Source organism: Microtus ochrogaster (assembly GCF_000317375.1).
Source record: "Microtus ochrogaster isolate Prairie Vole_2 chromosome 14 unlocalized genomic scaffold, MicOch1.0 chr14_random_1, whole genome shotgun sequence".
Lineage (NCBI taxonomy): Eukaryota > Metazoa > Chordata > Mammalia > Rodentia > Cricetidae > Microtus > Microtus ochrogaster.
In genome coordinates, this window is record NW_004949096.1 from 8,343,429 (window position 1) to 8,358,110 (window position 14,682).

General features: G+C 45.3%; 1 protein-coding gene across 1 annotated transcript in view; it reads right to left on the bottom strand.

Annotated features, from left to right (window-relative positions):
* The window catches only part of Pamr1 (peptidase domain containing associated with muscle regeneration 1), a 92,138-nt gene extending 77,834 nt beyond the window's left edge, over positions 1–14,304 (bottom strand). The window contains exon 1 of the mRNA XM_013352566.2: positions 14,126–14,304. Coding sequence (XP_013208020.2) covers positions 14,126–14,198 — 73 coding nt within the window. The 5' untranslated portion in view covers positions 14,199–14,304. The remainder of the gene's footprint in view (positions 1–14,125) is intronic.
* Positions 14,305–14,682: the final 378 nt, after the last annotated feature.

Below are 14,682 nucleotides of genomic sequence, written 5' to 3' on the forward strand. Positions count from 1 at the left end.
GAGGCTAGATAGAAATGGGACAAGCAGTGATTAAAAGAATACAGTGTCCGTGTAATTATTTCAGGTAAAGCTAGCCTTGCGGGCAGCGGGGTGCTGGGGACGCAGCCCCGCCGCTCCTATTTCAACAAGGTTCTGTCTTGACTTCCTTTGATAATGAACAGCCATGTGGAAGTGTAAGTTGAATAAACCTTTTCCTCCCCAACTTGCTTTTTGGTCATGGTGTTTCTTTGCAGCAATAGAAACCCTAACTAGAAGAAATTGGTACCAGGGACTGGAGAATTGTGATAGGCCATGTCTTTGCCTGGACTTTTGCACACTTTAAGTGATGTTTAATGGGCCATACTAGTAGGAACATGGAAGACAGTGATACTGAGGGTGACTTGAATCATGGGAGCCTGGCTCAAGTGATTTCAGAGGAGAAGAATATTAATATGTGGTATAGAGATCATTCTTGTGATATTTTGGCAAAGAATGTAGCTGTTTTTTGCCCTTGTCTGAAGTGTCTATCTGAGGCTAAATTGAACAGTTTGGGATTAATTGCTTTGGCAGAGGAAATCTCAAAACAACGTAATAATGACTCTGTCATGTGGTTATTACTGTTCACTTTTATGCAGATATATAATGAAAAGGAGCAAACTGAACAAGGAAAACTATGCAACTTGAGGAGACAGGGGCTACCAAGAAGTGGAACTGAGCTAAGTCCTATGTTCAAAGAGATAAACAGATTTTTTAAAAACTTTCTGTTAAATGGAATAAAGGCATTGATGACTTCAAGGCAAGATCCCATGCAACTAAACTTGCAACTTTTAAAAAAAGAAATTAAAGAAAATCTTAGGGCCAGGTGTAGTGGTACATGCATGCCTTTAATCCCAGCACTCAGATGGCAGAGGTGGGCAGATTTGGGAGTTCAAGGCCAGCCTGGTCTACAGAGCAAGTTCCAGGACAGTCAAGCTTAAGGCAGTGGAGGAAACCATGAAAAATAGAAAGCTGGTGAAAATGTATTTGAACGAGGGGGTCATGTTCCATTCTCAAGAAGAATCAGACTTGGCAGCTTTAGCCACGTGTCCTTTAGAGTCAAGGACAGAAGAAAGGGGTTATGGATCCTCCCTCTGCAGGTAAGAGAAGTGACGGAGACCAGGTGTATGTCAGGGATGTCCCTGCATGGAGGCCTATACGGGCCATTGAGTGAAGCTGTGAAGGTGAAGCCTGGATTGGGTTGGAAACCCCAAGATGCTGGAAATGCCAGAGTCTTGGGATACCTGCCAAGGAAAGCTATGGATAGGGAATGGAACCAAACCAAGACAAAGAAGTGCACTGTGGTGAATATCACTGAAAGGAGTTGGAGAAGGGGTGAGCATTTTGATACCAGATATGGAGATGCAGGGTCTGGAGTTTGCCAAGCTAGTTTTGGTCTTGCTTTGGCCCAGTGTTTCCTCGTTATGTTCCCTTGCCTCTCTTTTGGAACAGTAATGTATCTCTTGTGCCGCCATGATGTTGAAAGGGTATTATCTGCTTTTTCATTTTGACTTTACAGGGATTATAGTTAAGAGATTGGCCATGACCCTCAGAAGAGACTTTGGATTTTTAAATAAGTTTGAAACTGTTATAGACTATGGGACTTTTGAAATTGAACCAAATGCATTTTACATTCTGATGTGGTTATAAGCCTATGGGGGTCAGAGAACAGGATGTGATGGTTTGAATTGAAAAGGCCCCCATAGAAAGTGGCACTATTAGGAGGTGTGGCATTGTTGGAGTAGGAGTGGCCTTGTTGGAGAAAGTTTGTCACTAGAGGGCTGGCTTTGAGGTCTCAAAAGCTTAAGCTAGGCTTGTCTGTCTCTTCATGCTGTCTGCAGATCAAGCTGTAGAACTCTCAGCTCCTTCTCCAGCACCATGTCTGATTGCACACACCACACTCTGTCCATGATGATAACCGACTAAACTTTTGAAATTGTAATCCAGTCCCAACTAAATGTTTTCATTTATAAGAGGTGCAGAGAGAGAGAGAGAGAGAGAGAGAGAGAGAGAGAGAGAGAGAGAGAATTGCCATGGTCATGGTGTGTTCTCACAGCAATGGAAGCCCTAACTAAGACACACCCAAGCATCTTTTCTAAGAAATTAATTTTAAAAAGAAAGGAAATTCCATGGTTGGAAGAAGATGAACAAGTTTGCTACTTAGGAGAAATAAACTCCTAGGGTGGGACCAACTTTACTTTCTCTGTGTTTCATGACTAAAACTAATCTTCTCGGGTGTATTTATGTAGAGAAAGGTATGCATGTGTGGTGCCTACACATAAATGTGTGGGTCTGATGATCCATGGCCCCTCCTAGGGAAGTCAGAGGAAAAAGACAAGTATCTTGATCTATCTCTGACTACCATATTGCCTCAAGAAAGGGGCTGCCAGGAAACCAGAAGTTCAGCGTTTTGTATGGGCTAACTGGCCAGAAAACTCTGGAGGGGACCCTTGTCTCTGCCCTCCTCAGTGTTGGGGTTACAGGCATGCATAGCCTTGCCTGACTCTCACGTGTGTGCCGAGGACTCAAACTCAGGTCCTCAAACTTGCCAAGCAAGCACTCCGCAGTGAATCATCTCCCCAGATCCTGGGCTCTCTGTATGTACATTACTTGCTTTTTCTTTGGATAGAATAATCTCTCATTCCAAATTCCTTTTTAAGATGCCATTTTAGATTCATAATAAGATTCAGGGGTAGTTATAAAGATTGGCCATCCATGCCTGCATGGTGTCTCCCACTGACAGCATCCTTCTTCAGAGTGAAAATTTGGTACAATCCACTAATTATCATCCAGCCCATTTTTAATATCCAGTTCACTTCTTGTTATGTACATCACTTCCTCATTCACCCACAAAATAATACATGTTTCAGTACAAAATAAAGAGGGGGATTTCCTTATGAAAGCTTGAGAAGTTAAGAAAATCATCAATAAAACATAGTAAATATTTAGAAATAGCCTCAACATTTTGGTGACTATCTTTCACATCATGTTTTTAGTACATATGAATATCCACATGTAGGTGTAACCGTACAGTATTCTGACCTCTCGAAATTGATGACATACTTTAATTCAGAGAGTTTCTTTTTTACTTCTACCATGAACTTTTTCTTTTGACATGGAAACCTCAATGGTTATTTGAAATTGCTGCATAACTAATTATCTATGTGTGTAAGACCTTCTCTATGCCTCCTTTATTTAAAAAAAATAAAAACAGGGTTAGCCAATATCAAGGAGTTGCTTAACGTCTTAGTTCTGCCTTACAGAGAGAATACCAAGGCGATCTACACATGGCTGCTCAGTCAGCACAGCTGCCATGCATTTGGCGAAACAAATAAGACAAGAAAGACAGCTGGCTGCTGTCATCATTGTCACCATCATTATTTTGCACTCACTTTCACTGTCCGGGAAGTGCTGGCAGTTTGCTTTAGGGTTATCTGGCCCTGGTCTCCTTCTACTGCCGATGAACTGGAGAAACAATTCCTTCAGTAGTATGCACTTTGGAGGCAGAGGGGGAGGAGGAATCCCTTTCTCTTAGCAGAACCTTAAGGTGCAAAGTTTTCACCATTATTAAAGATATATGTGGGCATGATGGCCCCTAGGGTTGATCTGAAGACTGGGGACTCTACGGAAACAGGAATCCATCTATTTCATATCCTATTGAACTATTGAACAACCACATCATTTGTTACAACAAAGGTCCTAGCTTCTCAAATTCAGTGATTCAGGCTTTCTTTCTCTGGGTCCCCCTTTTGTTAGTAAGATAATGAAAACTACAAAGTCAAGTTCTTTATTACCACACTTTGCAAGTCGTGGTGTTGAATGAATTCTTTAGCAATCTGATATTTGAATCCCTGTATGTTTGGGAAGGAAGGAGAGTAAGAATTAAAGCCATCACTTGCTCTTCCTCTTCACTTTATTAGCACATGGCTCCACGGGGCTGCTCAGTCCCCGCTTACATCCCATCACACACTGGGGCTGGCTCTCAGTCTTTGAAACTCATCAGTCCACCAAGTTCCCTAGACCCAGGCATTCTACAAACCACTTCCCTGTTCCTAATCATACACTTCAAAGTCTCTGAAGGAGGATGCAGGGTTACCATGGGTATCTTGGTCTTCCACAGACTATAATCAGGTATGTCCAATCCACTGTCTGCACAGAGATAGCTATGGATGCAATCCAACACAAAACCACAGGAGTACTTAAACCATTATGTTTGGCTATTTTTTAGTGACTCAATAGAGTCATTCTTAGGTGAGTTCTGTATTTCAATGTCAAATGCTTGGACATGCCTAGACCCACTGCATCATTGCCGAGCGCTCATAAAGTTAGTGTTGCTGTTTTCATAATTATGTTCACTAGTGCCAATGCAAGCCAGCTTCTCCTTCTATAAAGACAGCTGACTAATAATAGATATTAAGTGCAGATAGTTTACAATTGTAATGCCGAGTCCCATCAGGTTGACCTCTGATGTTCATGGCAACTCGAGTAGTCTAGCCCTTGCTAGAGTAACCTCCTCTAGCTCTGTAAGCTAGAAGAAGATGAAGGGAACTTCTCACTGAGATGTCTGGCTAGGCCACAGTGGATAGCCACTGGTAACATCTCATCTTCGTATTATTAAGGGAACCTCAGTGTTTGTGCTGCAACATAACTGCGCCAGAATCACTGTTTCTATTAAACACTGTCTCCTAAATCCCTGTAAATCCCTGCCATGGGCCCCTTTTCAAATAAACAGACTTTAAGGCACAGAATATGAAAGCATGTCCCCTAAGGCTGGAGAAAGCATTGATGGCAAAAGCAAAGGAAGAGAGCATGTTTCCTAAGACAAATACATATTGAGTGTTTGGGGATTTTCTTTTCTGACAGGAGCACAGATGAACAGAATGGAACTAATCATGGCTAAAGCAAGCCTCAAGAAGACCATGCAAGTCCCTTTCTACTGTAGATGAAGAAGCCTGCTATTGCTGCTTCTCCATTCTCCATTGTGAAATTTCTGCCACTGAGGCAAGCAAGACTGGGCAGATGGAAGGGCCATGGAACTCCGTTCTCTAGGCTCAGCACAGTCATGGCTGTCATTAACTCACACAACTGTGGTTGCTGACACTGGGTCCCCAGGACCAACAACAATCTATTAAGGAAGAGGAGGGCTCCCAGGACTATCGGTTGTTAGAAGAATCGGGAGAGGGAAAATCACTGTCTTTTGTGTACCCTCTGCTGAATCGAGCAGGTTCCAATGGATCGTTCAAACCTGCGGTCACACAGATGGCTTTGGCTAACCTTAATGGGTCACAAAACAAAATGAATCGACATGAGCATGAGGAGAAGATCTGTAGGGAGGTGGATGAGGTGTCGGGAGGAGGGCAGTGAGAATGGTCAGTATGCTTGGCAGACGTGAATGTTTCTAAAAGAATGGGTAGAAGGCTTTACTCTCCTGAATATTCCCTGTCTTCCAGGTAATGTATTAACTACATTAAATTGTCCCATTTAAAACTTTCAATAAACCTGAACAGTAGCCATCATTATCCTTGGTCTATAGATTGGAAGGTGATATGATCACTCAAGAGAGATGAAGAATGTGAAGAGGAATATAGGGGTAAATGACATATCTGGGATTTGATCCCAGCTTGTGTTTTAAATCACAACACACTAGATCCCATGTATACATTATTATCACATCTATACATGAATATATAAGCATTCAGATCTAGGCTTTTATTCTTCTGTGTACATGCACAAATAAATGTGAATATACTCATACCAAGACATTCACGTCAAAGATGAGCCTCATATGCATGGTGAGTGGGAGCTGAATCTCTGAGATCTCGTGTTCCTGAGGCCACTTAGACAAGATGCCTTTTATAGGAACAGCTGTTTTTGTTCCTCACCCACGGCCACTGTTATTGCATCTGAAACAAGTTTGGGCAGAGAGGAGGCAGGCACTATGAGGGCCAACACAGAAAACACGTTGCATGACAACAAGAACAATATTTTGTAAAGAAATAGCAAACCAAGGCTCAATGAACAACCGAAATGCATGTGCTGTCTCCACGGAATAAGTCCCAACTGCAAACAGCCGCATTACTTCCGAGCTGTACAAATCTAGTATTGTGTGTGAACTATTCCAGAAATAATGGGGAAATAACACGAGACTAGAATGGGAACCAGGGGGATATGAGGGGATCTTGTCAGGGTGGGGGGGAAGGTAGGTGTAGGCCTTGGAACCAGTGCTCCTAAGAATTCAAAGGATGCTCAATTATCCCTGCCGCTCTTGAAGGAGAGATGCATCTAGTTGGGAAGTCAAGTCACAAGTCCTCTCACTCCTCAGAACCATCACATCACTGTGAGTGGCTCATCAATCAGATTCACAGCCCAGAATACCCAATGATCCCAAGCCAATCACACTGCAACCTGACTGCAGGAAATGAATTTTCTCAGTGAGTCACGCAGCTGAACTCTAGCCAGAATTTTCTTCCAGTACCGTGGATGCATCACCCTCTGTAGGATCTCTTCAGTATTTTGGCAAGTACTAGTAGCAACAACGTTGGAGTCTGCTCACAATTAAAAAAAAAAAAAGTCTGAAAAAAAAAGAGAAGCCCATACTTATTTTGGACTTTAAGGCTCCCCCCCTTTTTTTACCCTTTCCTCTGTAGTGGTAAAATTATTCTTCAATGATTTTTACAACTGTACCCCATGAGGCACTAGTTCTCCCGAGCAGTATAAGATGTGTGCCAAGAAAGGCTCTAGGGCCAAACAACTTTGTGATATACTAGTGACGGCTTTCCTTGCTGTGGGACCCTTCAGATCTATAATGGACTTTGTTTATTATCAATCCCCAGGCTTATATTATCATAGCCTCCTGGATCCTCTCTTTTGTTATTAAACATCATTAAAAATTGGACTTGCAATTTGGGAAATTCACATTGGGAGGGAATTGCAAGGATGAAGCCAAATTCCCTCAACAGGCTGCAAATGTTGATAAGAAAAGGACTTTGTCTTATTTGTCATGATATCCCAGCACCTAGAAACATTCTTGGTACCTGATAGGTGCTCATTAAACATTGCTGAATAGATACATGACTTTGGACAAAAGAGGCAGGCGTAATCTCTGAAGTGAAGGCTATTTGTGACAGAGACAAATGCTAGCCTCTTCTCCAGCTCCGATACTTCCATCTTTATTGTGACGTCTGGAGATCCATCATATCCCTCGAGCCGGGCATTTCTGTCTATTAATGCTTGTGTCACATCTCTATACGGCTTCAGACACTTAGTCTTCCGTTGACGCATGAGCTGAGGAAGCCAAGCTTACCCAGAGGAGATGCTGGGCACCATCTGGAAGAGAGGAGTACACCCCCTAGAGGCACAAAGACAGGTCAAAGCGGCCCAGACAAAGATACTCTGCTCCCAATCCTATCTTTCCTTGTGCTTAAATTCAGACAAGACAGAGGTATGTTGGAAATATGAGAGATTTCCCAGCCATAATTCGAGCTCAGGTGCCATGTCCTAGGACACATAAGACATTCTCATCTTTATTGGTAACTCTGGAAGAGGGATCATATGATCAAGGGAGTTCACTGGCTGTCTTTAGTAAAATCTTCTGAAGTAATGGGAAGGGAAAGTGGCTTTGAAAATACTAGTATTTATTCCTCATAGTCTCAAACAATTTAATCAATTGAAATAGATTGGACTGAGATCTCCCCTCCACTCAAGGGTTTTTTTTTTTATTAAAAAGGCTGTTTTTTTTTTTTAAAAAAAATTAAGGTATGAAGAAAATCATTGAATTTCCCTGTAAGCTACAGTTGGCTAAATATGTTCCTTGCTCCATTTTGGCAACAACAGTAGCCATGGTTTTCCAATCACAAAACCAACTGACCAGACATCTACTTATGTAGAAATGCTGCCAGACCACTAACTCAGCCCTCTGAGACAGCCAGAGGCTCTGTGAGGGCCGCGATGAAGATGCCAAGCCTGAAGGAGGAAAGTGTTTATCCAACTGTGGAGGCTGCGGGGTGACAGAAATAGTGGTCTTTGCTCTCTGTGGCACAAACCCCAGGATGATGGTGTCTGTCAGGCACTGCATTCTCCAGACTGAAATGACTTGGTTAAAAGGCATCCTGCTATTTATAGTGAAGGACCAAGTCTCCATCTTCTGCAATATCCATCAACTATGTTATGCCAAAAGAGCAAGGAAAAGAAGCTTACAGGCCAGCTCCCCCTATCCCATGGCTTACAAGCATTCAACTGATGAACCTGACAGAACAAATCCATAAGAAAACAGGAAGTCATAGAGTCAGGGACAAACTTGAAATTTGTCTCATGTTTGGTCCCCATCCTGCAAACACAGACGTGATTCAGATTACAAAACCTGAGCATGGGACAATTCCCATGCCCGCTTCCCATGTCTGATCAGAGTGGGCTGCACGACACTGTGAACGCCATCCCTGAACCTGGTTGGGTTCTGAGTCTGCTGAGCAGCTGTTTCCTCTGTGGAATGGCTCCTCTCAGAATCCATATGGTTCCGTTGAAGCTGATTTTTCTGCTGTTCTCCATTTCCGCCTCCACAGAGGCACGTGCCCTCATTTGGGTCAGGCTGAGCACTTGCAACAGCTGCAGAATAGTCAGACATTTAGTCCTGTTGGACCTAGAGCTCACTGCGGTACTGTTTGCAATGATACAGTCCCTACTTCATGTAGACAGACCGTCTGCACTCAGGACAGACACTCAACCTTCAACCCTGATGGAAACATTGTCTGAGTTCTTCCACGAGTGAACTGAAGCTCACAATTCTGTTTTTCCCCTATGCTTATTGCAAGGATTAAATATATATCCATGTATTCATCAGAAACAGTCAGTTGTTTAAGTAACCAAACTTGGAATTAAATCCCTCGGGTAAGGTATAATATGATAGAAGCCTCTTCAAAGTTGCCTTCACCTTTGATAGTTCATCAACAGTAAATAATTTGATGTGGAACCCTTTTCACTCAATTCTCAACCCATAAGAGCTGAGTCTACTCACAGGTCATTACAACCCAGAAAAATGACAGGAGTGTGGTAAACGGAGATGGTAAAGGTTTCAGAGCCTGAAACTTTCCAGCCAGCTTTAATTTTCTACCTTCCTTGAAGGCTGCTGTTTATACATAATGAGACTTAGCTTGTCATACTTAAAAAACAATGTTATAAACCCATAGCTTTGCTCGGATCTTACGATGACTGACCAATTTCAGCGGGAATCAGCTTAGAATCTGGTGGACTTCCTCTGCTGATTCGGAAGCTTTGGGTGCTCTGGCTGGCCTCTGAGGGCTTTATTCCAGAATTTGGGGACTGAAACACACATGTAAGCATTGCATTTCGCTTCCATTGTAAAGGTAAGAAGAGGAGAGGAGGCCGAGCTTGTAACTCTAAAACCGCCATGGAGTGCGGCTGCCAGTTCCTTCCCCACTCGGAGAACGAGATCACACCCTTCCTCCTTCCTCATTTATCACTGAAAGGGCACCTTCGCCAACAAGCACACAGCTCACCTCAGTTGCAGTGTCTAGGGCTGACCTTGAGGGAGCCCAGTGGAGAAGTTTTCTTTTACATCAGGACTTCCTGGTTCCTAACTGGGCAGATGGAAATAATTTTCTAACTTGAGGCTAGTCATAGGTCCCTCAGACACCATGGCTCTGCCAGTCCTGTCTCTCCGTTGTAACCTAGATGTAGGCAAGACTGAATCAAACTCACATTCTATGCCAGTGACATTAAAAGGCTCTGAGTGTTCGCAAGGGCCTTGCGTGCTCTGTGACTTCCGCTTCTGAGATTCTAGTACCGAAGTATTTCACCCACAGTTTATGACCAGGCGTAGACCCAGCCTCATCCTCGGTTTCCACCAAAAGCTCTCACTTAAGGGTATTCCTGGGAGCTAATACTGTGCCCAGGGGTAAGGAGTTCACAGAAAGAAGCACGACCAGGCCCTATGAGACTTGTGGGTTAGAACATAGCTAAGGGTTATACAGATATAGAACAGGAACTTGTAAAAGTCCTGTTAGCCAGCTGGGTGGTGGTTGGTGTACGCCTTTAACCCCAGCACTCAGGGAGACTGAGGCAGGAAGATCTCTGTGAGTTCGAGGCCAGCCTGGAAGTGAGTTCCAGGACAGTCAGAGATACACAGAGAAACCCTGTCTCAAAAAAAAGTTCTGTTAGCCAATCATCAGTCTGTAGCAGTTTTATACACTTGTCCAGCCTTCTGCGTCTTTCTCAGAAACTCAAGTGCTGGTAGCCAGTATCAAATATGAGAAGATGGGATGTACCAGCTGCGGACAGGAGCCAGCCTCCCTCAACACAGTCAGGTTCAAATGTTTCTAACCCTTGTGCCCCACTAGATACTTCAGGTCATGTGGCCTCTTGGTGGCCAGTGTGCAGTCCTTTACTCTGTGGCCTCTCTCAGCACCCCAGTAGCCAAGGCCAAGCACTAGTGCCCTGTGAACAAGGATGGCAAGGGCTCCCTCCTCTGTCTTGTGTGCCTTAAGCTTTACCAAGATTAGATGGGCTAGTTAAAAGGTTACAAGATAATGTGATTTTTAAAATTATGCAGCCAAAGTTTACCTAAGGCTCCACTAATTTGTGTCTTCGGATATTTTTATATTTGTTTATTTTTGAGAAGGGGAATCTCATGATGTAGCCTAGGCTAGCCTCAAACTTACAGTTTTCCTGCCAAGTTCTAGGATTAAAGGCATGAACTACTTGCCTTATCCTGAATGTGATTTTTATTGTACGAAAATATATATAACATCTTTATAATGAGATAACTGCACCTACACACACACACACACACACACACACAATAGTTCATTGGCATCAATATCTACTTTGTTGATGTTATACAGTGAACAACATTTATTGCCAAACCTTTTCATCATATCAAGGCACAGTTGAGTATTCATTAAACACTAACTTCCAGTTACTTCCTGCAGGCCCTGGCAACTGACATCTTAACTTTCATCTTGATAACTTTCACTGTGCCTCATTGTGGTGGTTTGAACGACAATGGCTCCCTGAGGCTCATACGTTGGAATACTTGGTCTCCAGTTGGTAGAAGTATTGTTGGAGGAAGTTTGTCACTGGGAGAGGGCTTTGAGGTTAGAAAAGACTAGCATCATTCCCATTCTTTCCTCTTGGTCCATGATGCAAGCGCTCAGTTGCTGCTCCAGCTACCTGCTTGATGCTCTTCCTCTGCCATCATGAACGCTAACCCTCTGGAACTATAAGTCCAATTAAACTGTTTCTCCTATTAGTTGCCTGGCTCATGGTACTTTATCACAGCAATAGAAAAGTAACTATGACACTCAAATGCAATCACACAGTGTTTTCCCTCTTGTTGAACAGGTCTTAAGTATAGTTAGAGAGCTGTTGGTTACCACCGAGGTATCTGTGCCACTACTGCACCTTTAGGATTATTGCACCGCGCTGGTTGTTGTGACTCACAGGCATCACAGTTGGGTGGGACTGCAGGTTGTTTCCTTCCGTTGGAAGCTTGCATGGTGCCTTATGGTACCATGAGAGCTAGCCCTCAGGGAGGAAGCTTTCGGGTCAGATTCAGCTCAGGGGCCTCAGGGGCCTCAGGGGCCTCAGGGGCCTGTGGCAGAAGTACATACCCCATGAAATTATTGCCCTGTTGGGATGCCAGACATTCTCAGAGTAGATGTTAGGGGAACACCCTCTTCATGCTGCCCACACACAACTCCACCCCTGGCAAGGAGGCCGATTTCCATAGTTCTCCTTGGAATGTGCTAACGTATCCGCAGTAAAGAACCTCTAAATTTTTTCTGACGGCTCCTCCCTTGCTTACTCTCAACATTCCCTTTCTCAGCTGGCTGCTCCTGCTCACTGAATATCTGTGCTTCCAATTCCCCACTCGCATTTGTGTCCACTCCCTACAAGCTAACGTCTGTTAGAAGCGACAGTTGTGAAGTGATCCGTATTAAGATTCCATTTCCCGAGAGCCCCATATTTTCAATGAGGTTTTCCTCTTAGGCAGAGTCCCGCTGGCAGCGCCCCTGCTGCTGTCTGGTGGAGTCAGCAGGGTTAGGTTTCCCCTCACACGCTGTTTATATTAGGTTTATCACTTGGCCCCGTGTTTAGATTCTCCTCCTCCAACATGAATCACATGTCCGTGAACAACAACTTCCTGGACCAACCCACGGGTTGTTTACATACCAGATACTCTTTTTAGAAAAGCAATTAAAGGGAATGTCCTTCCAAGCTTCCCTTGATGGGCCCAGTGAGTAGACTCCTTCCCTGCAGGAAGAAGTGCTTTCCTTCCCTTCTCTGCCTTCTGCCTTGAGCCGGACCACGGGTAATCCTGCTAAACACACAAAGTCGCTGTTTGGTTCAGCCAGTGGCTTGGCTAACAGTGCACCTCACACCCTCCTCGGAACTTTTCCATAGCAAAAGGTAGGAGAGAGTCTTAGGTCAACAATAAATGAGTTTTGCAGCCCCTGGGCAAGTTGAGCTGTGTTTCCTAACTTGTAAAGAATGGTGCTGTCTTACTTGCCACAGCACAGAAGCTAAGCAGAGGAATGTTGGTGGCACCCTGGGAGTCTGAGGCACTGGGCTCTGGAATTTAGAGGAAGCAGGACCCCCTGGAGTGAGTCTGGGCCACCCAGCACACCCTAGAGATTTGTATTCAAAAGGCAGCAATGAAGTGGGGATGAGTCTTTATTCTGAGTCCTCAAGCCATTTGCTTTATGAGCCCTCCTCACAGGGCTCCTTCCTTCCTACAGAACTGTATCTCAGAACTGTATCTCGGCTGCACGAGATGTCAGTGAGGTGAAATCTGGATGAGACAAGCAAGCTACCTTCAGAGGAGCTCCATGTTGCTGAGATATATACCCAGCCAAACAGCTCCCACCCCTTGGGCAATAAATCATTAAGGAAGATTTGGCTGAACACAGGCAGGCTCCTGTACATGGAAGTTATTAACCAAACATGGCAAGGGAAGTCTCGTGTTTCTGGACTCTGTGTTGACACTAAGGGAAGCTTCCGGAGGCTGTGTTCTCTTTCTCTGAAGCAAGCCACTGCATTCAGCACCATCCACTTCTGTGTCTCTCTCAGGACCTTGCTGGTCACCTCCTGGAGCAGAGCATTGTTCCTTTGTGAGGAGCGCAGGGTAGAGCCAGCCAACACACAAAGACTACCAGAAGGGCTCACAGGTGCCCCCCCCCCCAGCAAAGTTTCCCCTCCTAGATAAATCCCAGCTGTGCTGCTCATCTGGTGGGCTCTTACCATCTCTCCTGACCCCTCACTACTCCAGCTCCACACTTCATCCCTCCAAGCAACTTCCTTGAGCCTCCGCCTTTCTGCTTGGCATCTTAGCTCTGCATCTTAGCTCTCCTCACACCTCAGCCTTCAGGCTTCCTCCACCCCTCTAACCTCACCTCCTCACACCTCAGCCTTCCAGCCTCCCAAGACAGAGCAGACAGAGTCCCTGCTTCCCTCTTCTGAGACCTGCCATTCTCTGACTTCTGTTCCATGATCTGTCAAGGGGCTGCCATAAACCCTGTCGTGCCCAGCCCCTTATGCCCCTAGAAGCCATCTCCTGGGAACTGTGGCAACACATAAGACATATGAGTAACAAAGGAGCCAGGACTCTTTCAACCAAGCGCTGCACCCCAAGAAGCAGCTTGCCCATTTTCTCCAAGCTTCTGCTTCATACTTCCCAGGATGTAGGGTGTTTTCTGAGTGAGCACAGCTCCTATACTGGGCATCTGCTAAGTAGAGTTCCCACCTTGAGACTTTACCAAGCAAGGTTCGTTAACGATACACCCACCCAATCCCTGCACTCCCAGGAAACTGATTTTGCAAATCAGAACTACAAACTCACAAATAATGGACTTCCAGGGGCAATGCGGTACTTTAAGGAAATAGGTAGACAGAAAGACAGACAGACAGATAGATTGCAAAGGAGCTCTATTCTTTCCGGACAGTTCCTCAATTAGGGATAAAACATTAGCCAGTTCTTAGGGAGAACAGCAAGGGCATCAGAGCCACCAGCGAACACCCCAAATTATCACTACAAAAACACCCAGCCTGGTACAGCTCCCCATGAGCCCCCAGGAGGGCTCCCGGTCACTAACAGTACCTCTTGGCAAGGATGAGATGAGAAGGAGCTGCAGGAAAGCGAGCCCCAACTGCGCCCAGCGGTCCAGCTCCATCACTCCTGCTGCTGTGCCGGTGGTGCCTGAGTAACTGGAGTGACGCTTGGGCGAGAGCAGGGCAGCAGGCTCAGCTCTTGCCGGGACCTCCCCAAGTCCCAGCTGAGCTGGAGCTCGGGTTTCAGCCCGCAGGGTTCTCCCACCCTCCGCGAGAGGGGAACCACCTTCAACCAGAGCGACGTCAGCCCAAAGCTCTCCTCTTAACCCTTGACAAGCCCGGGGAAACGTGGCCGCGCCTAGAGGCTGGTACACTGCGACCCACGGGGAGGTTGCGGGACACCAGGGCCAGCTCGGTCCCGCAGGACTTCCGTGGTCAACCTCTGGTGAGGATGAGGGTAGAGGTGTGCGGTAGGCAGCACCTGGCTGAAAACAGAAGTTAGGAATGTTTCGGGACCTCTCTGTTTTATGAGGTTAGAACGACGCTCAACGCTCGCTCAAACATCCCACACCACTGCAGACCCTGAGCTAGGAAGCTAAACTGAGA